The sequence below is a fragment of the Chaetodon trifascialis genome, chromosome 21 (genome assembly GCF_039877785.1).
Source record: "Chaetodon trifascialis isolate fChaTrf1 chromosome 21, fChaTrf1.hap1, whole genome shotgun sequence".
Taxonomy (NCBI): domain Eukaryota; kingdom Metazoa; phylum Chordata; class Actinopteri; order Chaetodontiformes; family Chaetodontidae; genus Chaetodon; species Chaetodon trifascialis.
The window spans coordinates 11303415-11317524 of NC_092076.1; the positions used below are offsets into that span (position 1 = coordinate 11303415).

Consider the following 14110-nt stretch of genomic DNA (forward strand, 5'->3'; position numbering starts at 1 on the left):
TTTGAGCCTCTGACATCCCCCTTTAACTTCTACTGATGAGAGCAGTGGTTAGCGGTGAGGTTTGATTTTATTTAATTTAATTTTTTAAAGCATTATTAATCATCCTTCCATCCAAATTAGCATCAGTATCCCCTACATCATTCTAGATAAAAATGAAACAAAGCCAATTCTTTTTGCAATCCAGTGATAACACACTGTGCCCATATTAAGCAGAAAGTGTGTGACCCCGCCTACATACGAGTTCCTCTAACGGGCTCCTTTGCTTTGACTTGCTGAGTGGATTACTGCATAGAGCTTTTGACAGATTGACGGCTTCGGTAATAGAAACGGTTATTAGGTCACCAGAAAGCACAACAATTTCCAAATTTGTATGAGCTCAGAGAACACATCACACTTATTGTCCATGGGAGTATCACAATGGACTGGATAATTATTACTACAATATCCTTGTCAGGTAAGATAAGTTTATATCTCATGATTCTTTTTTCCATGACATTCACAACACTTTCACAGCAGCATTAAGGTATGTTCTGATGCTGGAAGCATAGTAACTTATTATCAGCAATTATCATCTGTGTTATTTTTAACATTAATAACTGTGATAACACTATAAAGAAAAACAGCTGAGATGATCAGTTCCACATTTGTATTTCATTTCCTCTGTGAATGGAACTACAGAGGACACAGAGTGTCACGCCAAAACAAGCTTCACCCTCTTTATTTTAATAGTATGAAATATTTTGAATGATCTTTGAAGAACACCTAAATCCTGTGTGGTAACATCAAGGTTTTGTACAATTAATCCAGTTGCAAGTATTGAATGCAGGATGACCACTGCTCCAGCCTCCTAAAGATTTGCTGAGGTGCAAAGCATCAGCGAGTCTAAACTGACAGAAGTCATTTCTGCACATTTAGATCTGTGCAGCATTTTACTTTATTTTGAGCTTTCGGTCTATCAGAACTTCATCAGAGCAATGTCCAGGCAGGTAGAAATAACCAGTCCCATTCTAATCATTGGCACTAAGCAATACACTTGTACACACCATGGTGGTTGAAGTTCTGCCTCTTGGAAACTGCAGTTTTTAAATAATGAATGGAGTACTGTAAGGTATACAAATGGCTTGGGTCAGACTTGCGACCACTTCGTCAGAGACATGTAAAGTTATGATGTTGGTGTAGCAGCACCTATTGTTGAAATGCCATCAACTGGTGAACAAAGTAGATATTTGCAAGAATTATGACAGCGTGTAACGAATAGATCACACGCCTGCAGGTGGGTACTACTTAATTATGACATAGCAAGAAACAAATAACATTTTGTCAGGATCATTTAAATATGTCATGCGCCAAATTTGGTGAAGAGGATGAGTGCCAAAAAAAAAAAAAAAAAGATGCATGAAGGCCACATTATGACACTACTACTTCCGCAGCCCATAACCACCTGATTATGATCAGTCCATATCCATATCCATTCATTATGTACAGAACATCTGCTTAGCCTGTGCAGAGCTGCAGGGCCACGGGTCTTTAGAGACAGACGTCACAGAATTAACCACAAACAAGCAGCAACATACATCACTTGGCCCCTGAGTTAACATGAGGGTTTTGCTAAACCCACACAACTTGTGTGACCAAGTGGAAGCGTATCAGGGCCAACACAACACATCCCACTTAGTAACTTAGAACAGGAAGAGATGAATTGATGTTATCTATAATGGAGAATTTGTTTTATTACAAAGGCTATGCTGTTGACAAGAAAATAATTGTAGTAATAGTAGTAATACCTGATGGCATGAGTCTCCTGATGGTTAATCATTATTATTTGTCATGGGTTTTATACAGGAAACCAAACTTTATTACTGCCTGTCAGAGCTGTCAGACCAGTGTTAATGTGACTTTCAGCAGACAGAGGAAGCTAATGTTTCTTAATAAAACACTGTTATCCCATCACACCATCTCTATGTATCATAATGACCATCTTTAGAAAACGTCATGTTGTGCCCCAAAGGGAAGGCTTTATTTGCACAGCAGTCACTCAAATTCAGGAAATCCCATGTGAAAGCAACATTTTCAATTTAATAACAGTTGTGTTTCTGCTTTAAAAGAATGAAGTATAACAGAAAATCAGACATAGAGAGAGTCATTTTAAATGTCTTCAAAATGAATGAAATGATTGGAGCAACTATGTTTAGAATACAAGCTGATATTTTGGCGCTCCCTTGTGGTACTATCAAAAAAGACAGTGGCAGTTCACAGCACCTCACCCTGTAACACATCAAAGATTTTCAAAGAAAGACACGCTATAAGAATCATTTTAAAGTCGCTATAATCACATTAACATTCGACACATGTTGGCTTTAATTGAGAAAAAAAACGTCCTTCTTTCTTCTCCATTCCGCAGTGTTAAAAGCTTCACTTTGTTTTAATATCGATCCCGTGGCATGGAAGCTCCTGACAAACAGCGCTGCAGGTTTTGGATACCAGGTGGTGCAGAGACAATCAGAGTAGGTCAAAGCATGGATGCTGTTGTGGAGCATGGGTTCACAATAGCTAAATATCTACAGTCATTTGTTTCTAACCAGTCTAATTGTCTAATTGTATTTTATTTTTATTTTTCTATTCTCTTCTAATCTCTTCTTTCTTTCTTTGAAATGCATGATTTTAATGTATTTTTATGCTTCTGTAAAGCACTTTAAATTACCTAGTATATGAATTGTGCTATACAAATAAATTTGCCTTTGCCTTTGCCTCTTGTGGTCATCTCACAGTAATGAGGAATTGAATATGTAGCATTTTCCTATGCACAGAGTGTGGGATTGGTTTTGTGCTCTCTCACATGGCTTGTTTCCTCAGCTTGCTGGTCAGCGCTCCTCTTGCACAGCATTCATCAAAAGAAAGGGGACAAATATACAAATGCTCCACTGAAACCTGCAGTCGGCTATCAGTTCCACGTAAGCAGCTTCTCATTTGCAAATGTTTTAAATGAACTGTTAAAAATAAAGTTAAATGAGAAAAGTGACTGTTAGCATAAGAATTCTTATTACCTGTTATCTTAATAGAAAAGTTCAAGTGTGAGGGGTCGCTTTGTTGATTCAGTAAGAGCAGATGCTGAGTGGTTTTTCAGCAGATGGGGTCAGGACTTCATGTTCATCATCACGGATATTTTTTCCAGATATTTGTAGGAAAAATACTGAGATAAAAATATATTTGGTGTAGGATTCAGCCTTCAAGATGTACGTTGACATAACAGACAAAATTACTTGTTAGAATGGAAATGTTTCGTATTTAATGCTGAAAATCAACAATTACGAAAGTATGTATATTCATGTGATAATTGCCTCGGTCATGAGTGTTTTAGGGGTGGTCACAGGCCAGAAAAGGCTGTGGGATGCTGCTCTATAGTTTGGTCCTAGTGAGTATGAACTGGCTAATGCTACTGATATTTATCAGATCACCTTCAGGAGGTGCTTTGCTAGTGGTAGCTGTGGTTTGCAGCAGTCACTGAGACTGTACCTGTAAAGAATCCTGAAGGACTGTTTTAACATAACTGATGAATGTTGTCAATGCAGTGCCAGAGTTTGCAGTCAACATGTCCCTTGGTTTGACAATGACAAGTGATCCCACCACACAAAACACCTTGGTGAGCTGGTAAACTGCAAAGATTCACAGTACATTGATGATATCAATGCTGAGGTCAGAGAAAATCCTCTTAAATATTTCTTTGTCTTTCTATCAGTGAAACAGTCTTCTTGCAGCTTAAAAATGTATCGTTTTGGAAAAGGAAATAATCAACTTTTTTTTTTTTTTTTTTAATTTACCACTGACCATTTTCCTTTTCAGGTATGTGGTCCAACCATCCCAAAGGACTGCAAAAGTATCACATTGTACAACGGTGTATGTGTGCAGATAGACAGATCTGATAATTTTGGACCTTCTGTGCCTTCTTCTCTTGAAGGTGAGCATGTTGAATTAAAAAACATACCAGTAAAAATCGAAGCGGTAGAAGAGGTCAGATAATATTGCATGTTGGCAGAAATCAATGTCTGGAGTCAAAGGCCCATGTACACCCATGTATGATGCTGAAGTAAAGTGAGACGTTAATACATTTTTCAGCTAAATTTACTGGGGGAAGCTGTAACGATTATTTATACATTAATTCATATCTTCTTTCTAACAGAGTGTCGAACCCAAGTAGACATTGCATTTCTGCTGGACGGCTCAGGCAGCGTATATGCACAAGATTTTCGAATAATGAAGAATTTTGTGAAAAATCTTGTCCGCTCATTCTTGGGAACAGACACAAAGGTAGGTTGCTTTACTCTATTTGAAGTATAGAATGACTCAGAGAGCTGGAAACTGCAGTATTAGGCACTGTATGAAATGCATTTCTGTTTGTTTTTTTTTTGTTAAAAGGCCTCCTCTCCTTTGGACCTTTTGAAAACATGCACAATTCCCCCCAATATCTCAAAATATAACCATATACTCCAACTTCTATTCACATAAAAGGCAACGCATAAAGAATTTAATAACCAAAAAACCTTTGTGTCCTCTTAACAGAGAAAGCATTACAGTAGCTACCAATGGGTCCATTACAAAAGTGATATTAGTGATTGCTAAATTTAAAAATAGTCGATTCAACGTCTACCAAATACCCCTTCACCCTTCATCTAATTTTTGTACCCTCCCTTAATTGTCGACCACAGTGAGTGTGCTTTATATTAATTGGATAATTTGACTGTTGAATACAAATTTTCTTTTATATCCACACACATTTACATTTTTTTTTCTTTTTTTTTGCAGTTTGCCATTGCCCAGTTCTCCTCGGGATCCATCATCCATTATTACTTTGATACATTTAATGTTAATATTTGGAGTACTCAAATTGATAGAATAAAACAATTAAATGGAGCGACTCACACAGCGGCTGCCATCCAACATGTTGTGTAAGTGCCGTCACGATGCAAACGCATGACACTACCTAATGCTGATTTTACACACAGACAGAAAGTGAGCAAGATGGTTTTCATAGATTTTACCATGAAAGTTCATTGAAGAATTGGAGTTTGGACACACGGGGTCTCTTTTCCCTGTGTACTCTGGAGAAGGAATAAGACAGCAATTGAATGCCATGGCTAGTGGTGTTAATCCATGCAGACATTTGTGGTTTTATTTGTTTATGTTTTGACATTTTTGTCTGTGATATTTCTGCCACCAACCCAGCACAGTGGAGGTGAATGAGACTTCATGTGCAGTGCTCCCTGCATTACAAAATATAATAGAAGCATTAGTTTCCAAAACAATGTTCATATTACTCATAAATTTTAAGTGAATATCTCAAATTCTTTATAAATAAAACCAAAATGTCTTTTTGGAATTAACATCTGTTTATTTTCATAACCTAATAAGTTTTCTTCAACACTGCAGAACGTACTACAAGAACATGCATTGAAAACAGATCTTTCTTTTGACAGCAATGATGTCTTCTCAACAAATAGAGGCTCCAGGCCAAATGTGAAGAAGGTTTTGATAGTCATTACAGATGGAGAATCTCAGGACCGGGTTAAATTACCAGGGGCAGCAAATTTAGCTGAGAGTAAAAACATTGTTCGGTTTGCTATTGGGGTAAGTTGTATGCACATGTAAATGTACATGATATCTATACATAACAAATGCTGTTAAAAAGTTTAGAATCACCTGCCACAAAAGCTTGATTTGGTAATTGTCAAAATAGAAATAGAAAGATAGTCTGGGGTTAGCACTACTGGACTGGCACTGTTAGCTGAGCATACTATGGACTGACAAATCACAGTTTAAACCTATTCAAGATTCATTATTGAAGGAAAGAAGAAAGACATCAAAATAACAGGTGCTTCCAAATGATTGAACATGGATGCATATCTGTATTTTCAAAAATGTAAAATGTTTACATTAGTTATCAAAAGTCGTGCATATTAAAAAATTTCCATCCGTTTGAGATTCAGCAATATAAATGGGCTCAGTATTTCTCATTTAAACACATCATTTCTGTTGCAACACCTCCAACGCTTTCTCTCAACATCCCTAGGTGGGGGCCGCATTTCAAAAAACTGGAGCAAAAGAGGAACTGAACACCATTGCATCTTCTCCCCCGGAAAACCATGTGTTTCAAGTGGTGAACTTTGATGCACTCGAAATAATAAGACAGAATTTGCAGGACAAAATCTTCTCTGTCGAAGGTACAGGCATGAACTCACCATATCAGCTTGTAATATTTTTTTCATTTTTAGTTGAAATCACAGAAGAAGAAAAAAAAAAATTATTTGTTTAATGTCACTTATTAGAGAAATTAGCATTTTATGTTTGTGAAAAGGACAATATTAGAAGATACTTGCACCACCTTAAAAAACAAGAAATAACCATCGCCAATTCTTGGAGCCATAATTTTAAATCGACTGCTATTTCAGTCTAAACATAAACTTGATGAATTTTTAGTCTCCAGCTCTAAATTCACTGTTTGAAGTATTTATGAAGCCATGGAATCCAACTCACATGCAGGCCATAGTGTCACACTGCATTAAGAAAGCTTTAATATTGCTGTTACAGGCTCTCAAACAGGTGGAGAGTCACTGAAAATGGAAATGGCTCAAGAGGGATTCAGTGCAGCATATGTGCCTGGGGTAATTAAAAATCAGTTGTAGACTCATATAGAATGCAGACTTTGAATGTTTGGCTGATGTTTTGTGGCAAACATGTTGTCTTCAAATAAATCTTTCTAAATTACAGGGAATTCAGATGGCTACTGTTGGTGCCAACCAGTGGAAGGGAGGCTACCTGCAATACAACAGCCAAGGCCTGAAGAGCTCTTATGAGCCTGTACAAATAGAGCCTGACAGTTATCTTGGTATGAATACGACAGTGATCATAAACATACACATACGCTCTGCTCTACTGTGGTCCTTCCTCCAATCTTTTGGAAACACGCGGATCAAACACGAGAGTTTACAGAAGGAACTGAAAAAAAAGGCCAATGAGGAATGAATCAGTAAAATATACGCAATTTGTCCACAGTTGTGCCAAACCTTTGGACACTTAAACGTATGGATTTGACTCTTGAATTCTAGGTTACTCCATGGCAGTTGCTAAAACGAGGCAAGGCTTGTTGACAATTGTTGGCGCTCCAAGATATCAACACAGAGGAATCGCGATGGCAGTTGACACAAACGGCAAAAGCAATATGATCGAACCCTCTCCACGGCAGGTGTGTGGTCCTGCTACCACATGAAGCATATCAGAAAACATTCTCTTAAATAAAAAACTGCTGTTTTCTTCTTTTATGAAATTATTTTTATCAATAATTTGTTTATCAATTTTCAGAGTGGTGAATATTTTGGGGCAGAGGTTTGTGCCATGGATGTGGATGGTGACACCTACGCTGACCTGATCCTCATATCTGCCCCTATGTACATGGACACTGATAGAGAGGGACGAGTTTACGTTTGCAGCCTGTCTGGTTTGGTAAATGAAAGTTTTATCCAGTGGCGTTATGTGAAGCTATTTGTTTTGACTATGCAAACACTGACTCTCATATATATTCACCAGAATGTCCAGTGCTACTTTGATTCTCCATCAGTACTGAGAGGGGTCGCATCTGACAAAGGAAGGTTTGGGTCCTCCCTTGCTGTGCTGCCTGATCTTAACACTGATGGTCTCAGTGATTTGGCTGTTGGGGCACCTCTGGAAAATGATGGTCGTGGCAGCATCTATATATTCCACGGCGAGGGAAGAGGTAGAATCAGTCTTGCTCACTCACAGGTGAGTGGGATCATATAAAACCTTTTTCCCTAACATCTGGATTTTCAATCGGCATTCATTCCTGGGTCAAATGACTGTGTAGGAAACATGGCGGATAATGATTTCTGTTTTCTGGTGCTTTTGTGACGTCAAGGATGACACACCAGAAAACTAAAGCAAACTGATGGGTGATGGGAAAGAGTCAACCACCTATGCTTTTAGCGAGTTTACCCACGTTTAAACAAACAGCATATACATACTAATTTTAGCGTAAATGTGGCATTGGAAACAAAAAAAGATTTAACAGATCCAGAGTGTATTGCATCCTGTTGGTCACTCTGTTTTAATAAAACTATACAATTGATTCATCAATTAATTAAAATATTTCTATCTATATAGAGAATTTCTGCCTCTGAGGTCAACTCAGACCTGATGTTCTTCGGCATGTCAATCAGTCAGTCATCTTTTGACCTTAGTAAGGACGGTCTACCTGACTTAGCAGTGGGTTCAAAGGGAAAAGTTGTCTTGCTCAGGTGAGTAAACATGGCTCTTTGGTTTATAGCCATGACTTTTACGCCTATAATGAAACTTTAGCTTTGCAATGTGTGCAGTCCAAAAATAGCCAGTCTGTTTGTATTTTTTTATTTGTAATTTAGGTCACAGCAGTTCAATAATGGATTGCATCAGGCAGCTGAGACATACCAGTCAGTTTACTTCTCTGTGCTATTGATAATAAAGCCAGAGGTTATTTACATGTATGTTTGCACTTTGTCCATTTCCAGATCAAAGCCTATAGTAATGGTGGAAGCTAAGATGTCATTCAGTCCAAACCCCATCCCCACTCAAATCTCAGACTGCAGGACACCATTGGAGATCTCAGCTAAAATCTGCCTTATCATGACCAGACACTCTACAGTAAACACAGGTTCCTGATTCTCCTCTGTCTATCAATTTAAATGCTTGTATGTGTGCACACTAATAACCTCTTAAGGAAACTCTAATCTATTCCAGCTCGAGCAAGGATTAACTATACTTTAACGCTGGATGCTACCCGCAAGGCCCCGAACAACCGCGCTTTCATCAGTGAGAAACAACGAGTGGAGACCGGATCAACTGATCTTGACTTGACAAAGGCACAGTGCCCCACAGTGAAATTTTTGGTTGAGGTGAGTTGTTGGATATACACCATGTTAAAAATCAAATATTCTGGGCTTTTGAATAGCATCAAAAGAACCTAGTTTAACACTGAATTTCAACATGCAAAACCCCAGCCTATCCCATATTGAAACAGGCCATATTTGACACCAATGTTAAGTTAAAGCATCTGAAACTCACATCAGTGCCCTCTTTGTGCAGGCTTGTCCAGATGATGCCCTCAACGAACTTTCCAATGAACTCAGATTCACCTTTGACGGCTATCCTTCGAACACAAATCTCAGCCCAAGTCTCGCGTTGCAGGCTCAGACGACATCCTTTCATCCTGTAAGTAATCTTTAAAGGCACCCTCATTAGACTGAGCTTCTTACATGCGGTCTCCTTTTTTTTTGTGTGAATAGTTTCCACGTTTTACCTTTTTACGTTAGTTACTGGAGCTCTGAAGGGCTATGAAATGCGCAGGAATCGTCATGCCTTCTCAACAATGTTGGATTATACTTCTATTTATTTGTAAGAATAGGTAGTCATACTTTTTACTGCCGTGTCTTTGTTGGCTGTTTGCTGTCACTCTTTCTGAACAGACATGCTTTACTTCACACTCTCTTCCACAGTTAGGCTTTGAAATCAACTGCGGCACTGACGACAAATGTGTAGATAACCTGAAAGTGGATTTCAACTTTACCAAGTGAGTTACACTGTGCAGCCTAACTTAGGTGCACAAATTAAAACTTTGAGCTTTTAATTTGTGTTTTTACTTGAAATGTCTGTACAGTTATTGGATGGATTGCAGCACATATATTTGATGCATGGTAACTTAATTTTTCATCTGACATCCCATCAAGTCTATTTTTTCCCCTGTGCTTTATGACCAAATACCTAAATAACTAATAATAATGCCCATCAGCCTCTGCTGTACTTTGTGTTTTGTGCTAATTAGCATTTAGCATGTTAGCAAGCTAACTAAGACAGTAAACATGGCGAGCAGGCTGATGTTAGCGTTTAGCTCAAAGCTTTGCTGTGCCTGTGTGGAGCTGCTAGCATAGCTTGTAGACTCTCATGTCATGTTTTCCTCTACCATCATTTTTCTCTTCCCTCATAATCTGTTAGATCCTCAGAGGTTAAAGTGGGTATTGATGAATTGTTGAATGTCACTGTGTCAGTGGAGAACAGTGAGGAAAACTCCTACAACAGCCGTGTCATTGTCACATACCCACCTGGACTCTCCTATAGGAAATTCACGATTCTGCAGGTAAAGTATCAGGATCAAGTCTGCTTCAGTTCATCTCCAGTTAACTGCTCTCTCAGGTCATACAGCTATTCTGATTGAATGATTCGTGTGTTTTTTTTAAGGGAAGAATTGAGTGCAACTCTTTGGACAGTGAAAGTGCCTTATTGCGAGGAAGGACAGAGTGCACTATTGACAAGCCTATTTTCAAGAGCAACACTAAGGTTTGTTATTTGGACAGGAGGATCTCTTCTCAGTGCTGCAGAAGACAGTGCTGCAAAGACAAAAGTTCATTTCTCACGTTCATCTTATTTTAGGTGTTCTTCATCATCTCCTACGGGATCGAAAGTAATAGTCAACTTGACAGGAGAATTTTTATCACCGCAAATGCTACGAGGTATTGTTCAGCTGCCTGCCCTTAAGCACGACAGTATGCAAGTGTGTATAATATACACACTTGCATACTGTGTGTATAATATACACACTAATATACACACTTGCATACTGTGCAATATCCCTATGTCCATTTGTACTAATAATTTCACCTCTCGTCTAGTGGGAATCAGGAGCACTCCACCTCAAGCGAACTCTACAAAATGAAAGAGATTGATGTGAAGTACAGCATTTTTGCTTCAATTGAAAGGTTGGTGTCGGTCTATGTGAAGCAAAATAAACGGTGAAAAAAAGTAAGACTTTGAAGTTGAAATTTAATTACCGAATATTGATCGAATGTTCAATATGTCTGTTTAGTCCCCTCAGCTACAACAATTTCACTTTCGGAAAGAATAATTTGCAGAAACCAGTCCAACAATCAATTGTGGTAAAAAAAAAAAAGATTTTTTATTAATAAGACCAGCGATAGTTAATTAACTTGATTCAGATTTCAGTTTAATGCTCAGTTAGTCTATGCAACACCCTTCTCTTTTCCTCCTTTCTATTAGGTTATAAATGATATCAGGCCACTGAATTTCACTGTGGTGATCAAGGTGCCAATAAAGCTTGGCGATAAAGACATCTGGGCGGATTCAAGCAGTTTGCAGGTAACATGTGGGAACTTGTAGTTACTGAACCCAAACATGTCTCAAGTTTAGCTGTTTTTATGCAACTACTGTGTCATGGATGGATGTGGTTAGATGAGGAGCACTTTTTGTTCTCTTTTTAACTGACATGAATTGACTCTGTTTCAGTTTCCAGACTGCCAAAGAAACAAAGATGAAGAACCTACTGTCACAGATTTTGTTGCTCAGATACAGAAAAATAAGTTAGTGGTATGTACAAGTCTTCCATTTATTTTAGTTACAATTGAGCCTGGTGACGGCATGTTTTTAAAAATCTCCACGATTTTTGTTAGATGCAAATTAAAATAAATTACATTACACTACAGTGCACATAGCCACAACTTGCTTAGTAAAATTCATTATTTTCAATAGCTATGTTTACATGCGCAAATCCACTGTTTACATGGACACTAAATAAAATTATCCGATCATGACGCGCGTATACATGCACCAAGCGTTTAATCAGAATAAATCATTTGGGCATGCGCAGAGTTGTCTAATTTTCCGGAAATAATAGCAGAAGAAAACAAACGCAGCGTTGTCTGCACGTCCTCGGCTCATTCACTCTTTGTGCCCCTCACATTTTATTTTCCTCTCGTCTGGCTCAGTGTCTGTTAATGTAGGTTTTTTTCTTCTTTTTCTTTAATATGGACCTTCATCGTGTGTTTAAATGCATACTTTTGCTTTTGCTGTTCACGGTAGTTAAGCTACAGGCTCAGCAGTACATTGTTGTACAGTAGTATATTATACCATGGTCTGGGTGAATACTTGATTCTGATTGGCTGCAGGGTGTCCGTTAAAAAGTGTTATAGGACACCTATAAAAAAAAGTTCCGGTCAAATAGCCTGATTGTTCTAAATTATTGCGCTGGCTCAAACGTTAGTTGGTAACCGTGGCAACAGAAACTCAGAACCCTCCGCAGCACGGATGTGGGTCGACTCTCAGACGCCGGGCTGGATACTCGCCTCTGCGTCGTCCATTCATTCCTGATAATGGACACCTCGTCGGGCATTATCCCTTACGTATAGTATAGTAATGTACTACAGTACATTTTGATTTGGTTGATGGTTTGGTGAATTCCGGCTTCCTGCAGCTTTTCATGAACTTGTTTGTACAACTTGTTCAACAATCCTGAGATTTCTTAAAGTTTCCAGCAAGAAAGTTGTGTCAGCAACAGACCAGTTTTGCTGCTTGCTGAAAAATGACCGGCGGCCGCAAAGGCGGGAACGCGTCACGCTGACGTGCACATATCTGCAGTGGAGATAATTTTACCCCAACCAGGAAGACAGGATCCGAATGGGTGTGTACATGGGCACCATTTGGAATAATGATCGGCATAAACCACCTCTCTCTTTTGGAATGAAATTTCTTTCCGAATGGACCGTATCGGATCAGAATCTTCCGATTGACGTGTTTACACGAAGCATTTTTAATCTGATTGGGCCTTTATTCCGATTATTTGTGTCCATGTAAACATAGCTAATGAAAAATATGGCACCCATGTGATTTGCATAGATCCGAAGAGTATTTTTTTCAGCTACAACTGGCCCCTGTTCGATTCCCTTTGTTGAGTTCAAAGTGGAGATGAACAGCGGGTGCACTGGTGGTTTATAGTGTGTGGTTTCTCCCTCCTGATTGGGCAGTGAGTGTAAAGATCTGTCTCAGGGTGCCAAGACCCTGATGGGGTAAACCAAGCCCATTAGAGGTTTAAATATGTACTCATAGAACTGGAGTTACATCCTTGTAATTATTTTTTTTAATTCCACAGTAGTTTGTAGGCCTAGTTACAGCTTTTCTACTTTCTGCCTTCTTAAAATCACCCACAGGACTGCTCTGTAGCCAGGTGCTCAGTGTTCAAGTGCACTAGGTTCATGGGAACACTGGAGATTAAAACATACAACATCTCTGCCAACCTGAGTTCTCGATGGATCGAACAGGTAATTCATTTTTACGTATGACATTAAACAAACTGATTTATGAGTTTACATTTTAAGTACATTTGGTAGAAATTATTACAACTGGTCCTGACTACATAGCAGTAAAACATTAGGTAAAAACATTAACATCACTAAAGATTATATGCACAGGCTAATCACAGTCCCCATTTTTTCAGATTGGGCTTAAATCTGCCAAATTTCTTCTGACCAGCACGGCCAGTCTTGACTATGACAGAGAACAGTATATCTGGTCGAATAACAACCCTCCTGTTCGCAAGGTGATGGCATATTATTTTCACTTACTTATGCTTTGAAAGAGCATGAATTTGATCCACTTTCTGTCATTTCATCTCTCAGATTGAGTCAGTGGTAGAAGTGTATCCTGAACCAGACTTCACCAAAGAGATTGTTGGAGGATCCTTAGGAGGGTTGGCTCTCCTGGCTTTAGTCACTGCTGGCCTATATAAGGTGAGACAATGTACATACACTGTTTCAGTTTATTATACATCTTCATGGGCACATGCATGCATTTTAATATATTTGCAGTGATTGTTTCATCCCTTTTACTTCTTGTCAGTTATTGTTTGCCATGTTATTATATGACAGTCTTAGTTTTGTACTCTCAGGCTGGATTTTTCAAGAGTAAATACAAGGAGATGATTGCTGATACGTCAGGAGAAGCAGGAGATCCAGAGCTTGATGGAGGCGGACCCACACCAGAATAAAATCGTTTAATGTCTTACCAGCTGGTTAACCTGCTGATTGCAGCTGACAGCAATGAAACCTTTACTCAAAGTTGAAGTATCTCTAATCTGAAATGGAAAATAAATAACATCTTGCCATTTTCAGGAATGTACATGATTTGTGTGGAAGAAATATCCATGCCACCCCTTTCAATTCATTGAACTAGAAAGCTTGGCTGTGTATGAAATCACTCCCTTGTGCACTCATTTCCTATTTTCAAT

General features: G+C 38.6%; 1 protein-coding gene across 1 annotated transcript; it reads left to right on the forward strand.

Annotated features, from left to right (window-relative positions):
• Positions 1-274: 274 nt before the first annotated feature.
• On the forward strand, positions 275-14011 carry LOC139349560 (integrin alpha-M). The gene is made up of 30 exons (XM_070990472.1): positions 275-454; positions 2402-2504; positions 2854-2951; positions 3570-3640; positions 3841-3955; positions 4178-4305; positions 4801-4943; positions 5472-5622; positions 6065-6215; positions 6583-6656; positions 6763-6880; positions 7101-7237; positions 7354-7494; positions 7579-7791; positions 8170-8303; positions 8553-8695; positions 8782-8936; positions 9127-9252; positions 9537-9610; positions 10033-10174; positions 10276-10374; positions 10468-10547; positions 10707-10793; positions 10901-10970; positions 11092-11190; positions 11338-11418; positions 13035-13145; positions 13322-13423; positions 13503-13613; positions 13772-14011. Exons 1-30 carry the CDS (start codon positions 418-420, stop codon positions 13868-13870), a joined length of 3393 nt encoding a protein of 1130 aa, XP_070846573.1. The 5' UTR covers positions 275-417; the 3' UTR covers positions 13871-14011.
• Positions 14012-14110: the final 99 nt, after the last annotated feature.

What these genes read in the sequence shown, in the direction of transcription:
- LOC139349560 (XM_070990472.1), top strand. Translation starts at nt 418, where the DNA reads ATGGACTGGATAATTATTACTACAATATCCTTGTCAG. An exon ending in GTGGTGCAGAGACAATCAGA is followed by an intron (nt 2,505 to 2,853) that starts GTAGGTCAAAGC and finishes TTGTTTCCTCAG; the next exon opens with CTTGCTGGTCAGCGCTCCTC. An exon ending in GTTCTCGATGGATCGAACAG is followed by an intron (nt 13,146 to 13,321) that starts GTAATTCATTTT and finishes CCATTTTTTCAG; the next exon opens with ATTGGGCTTAAATCTGCCAA.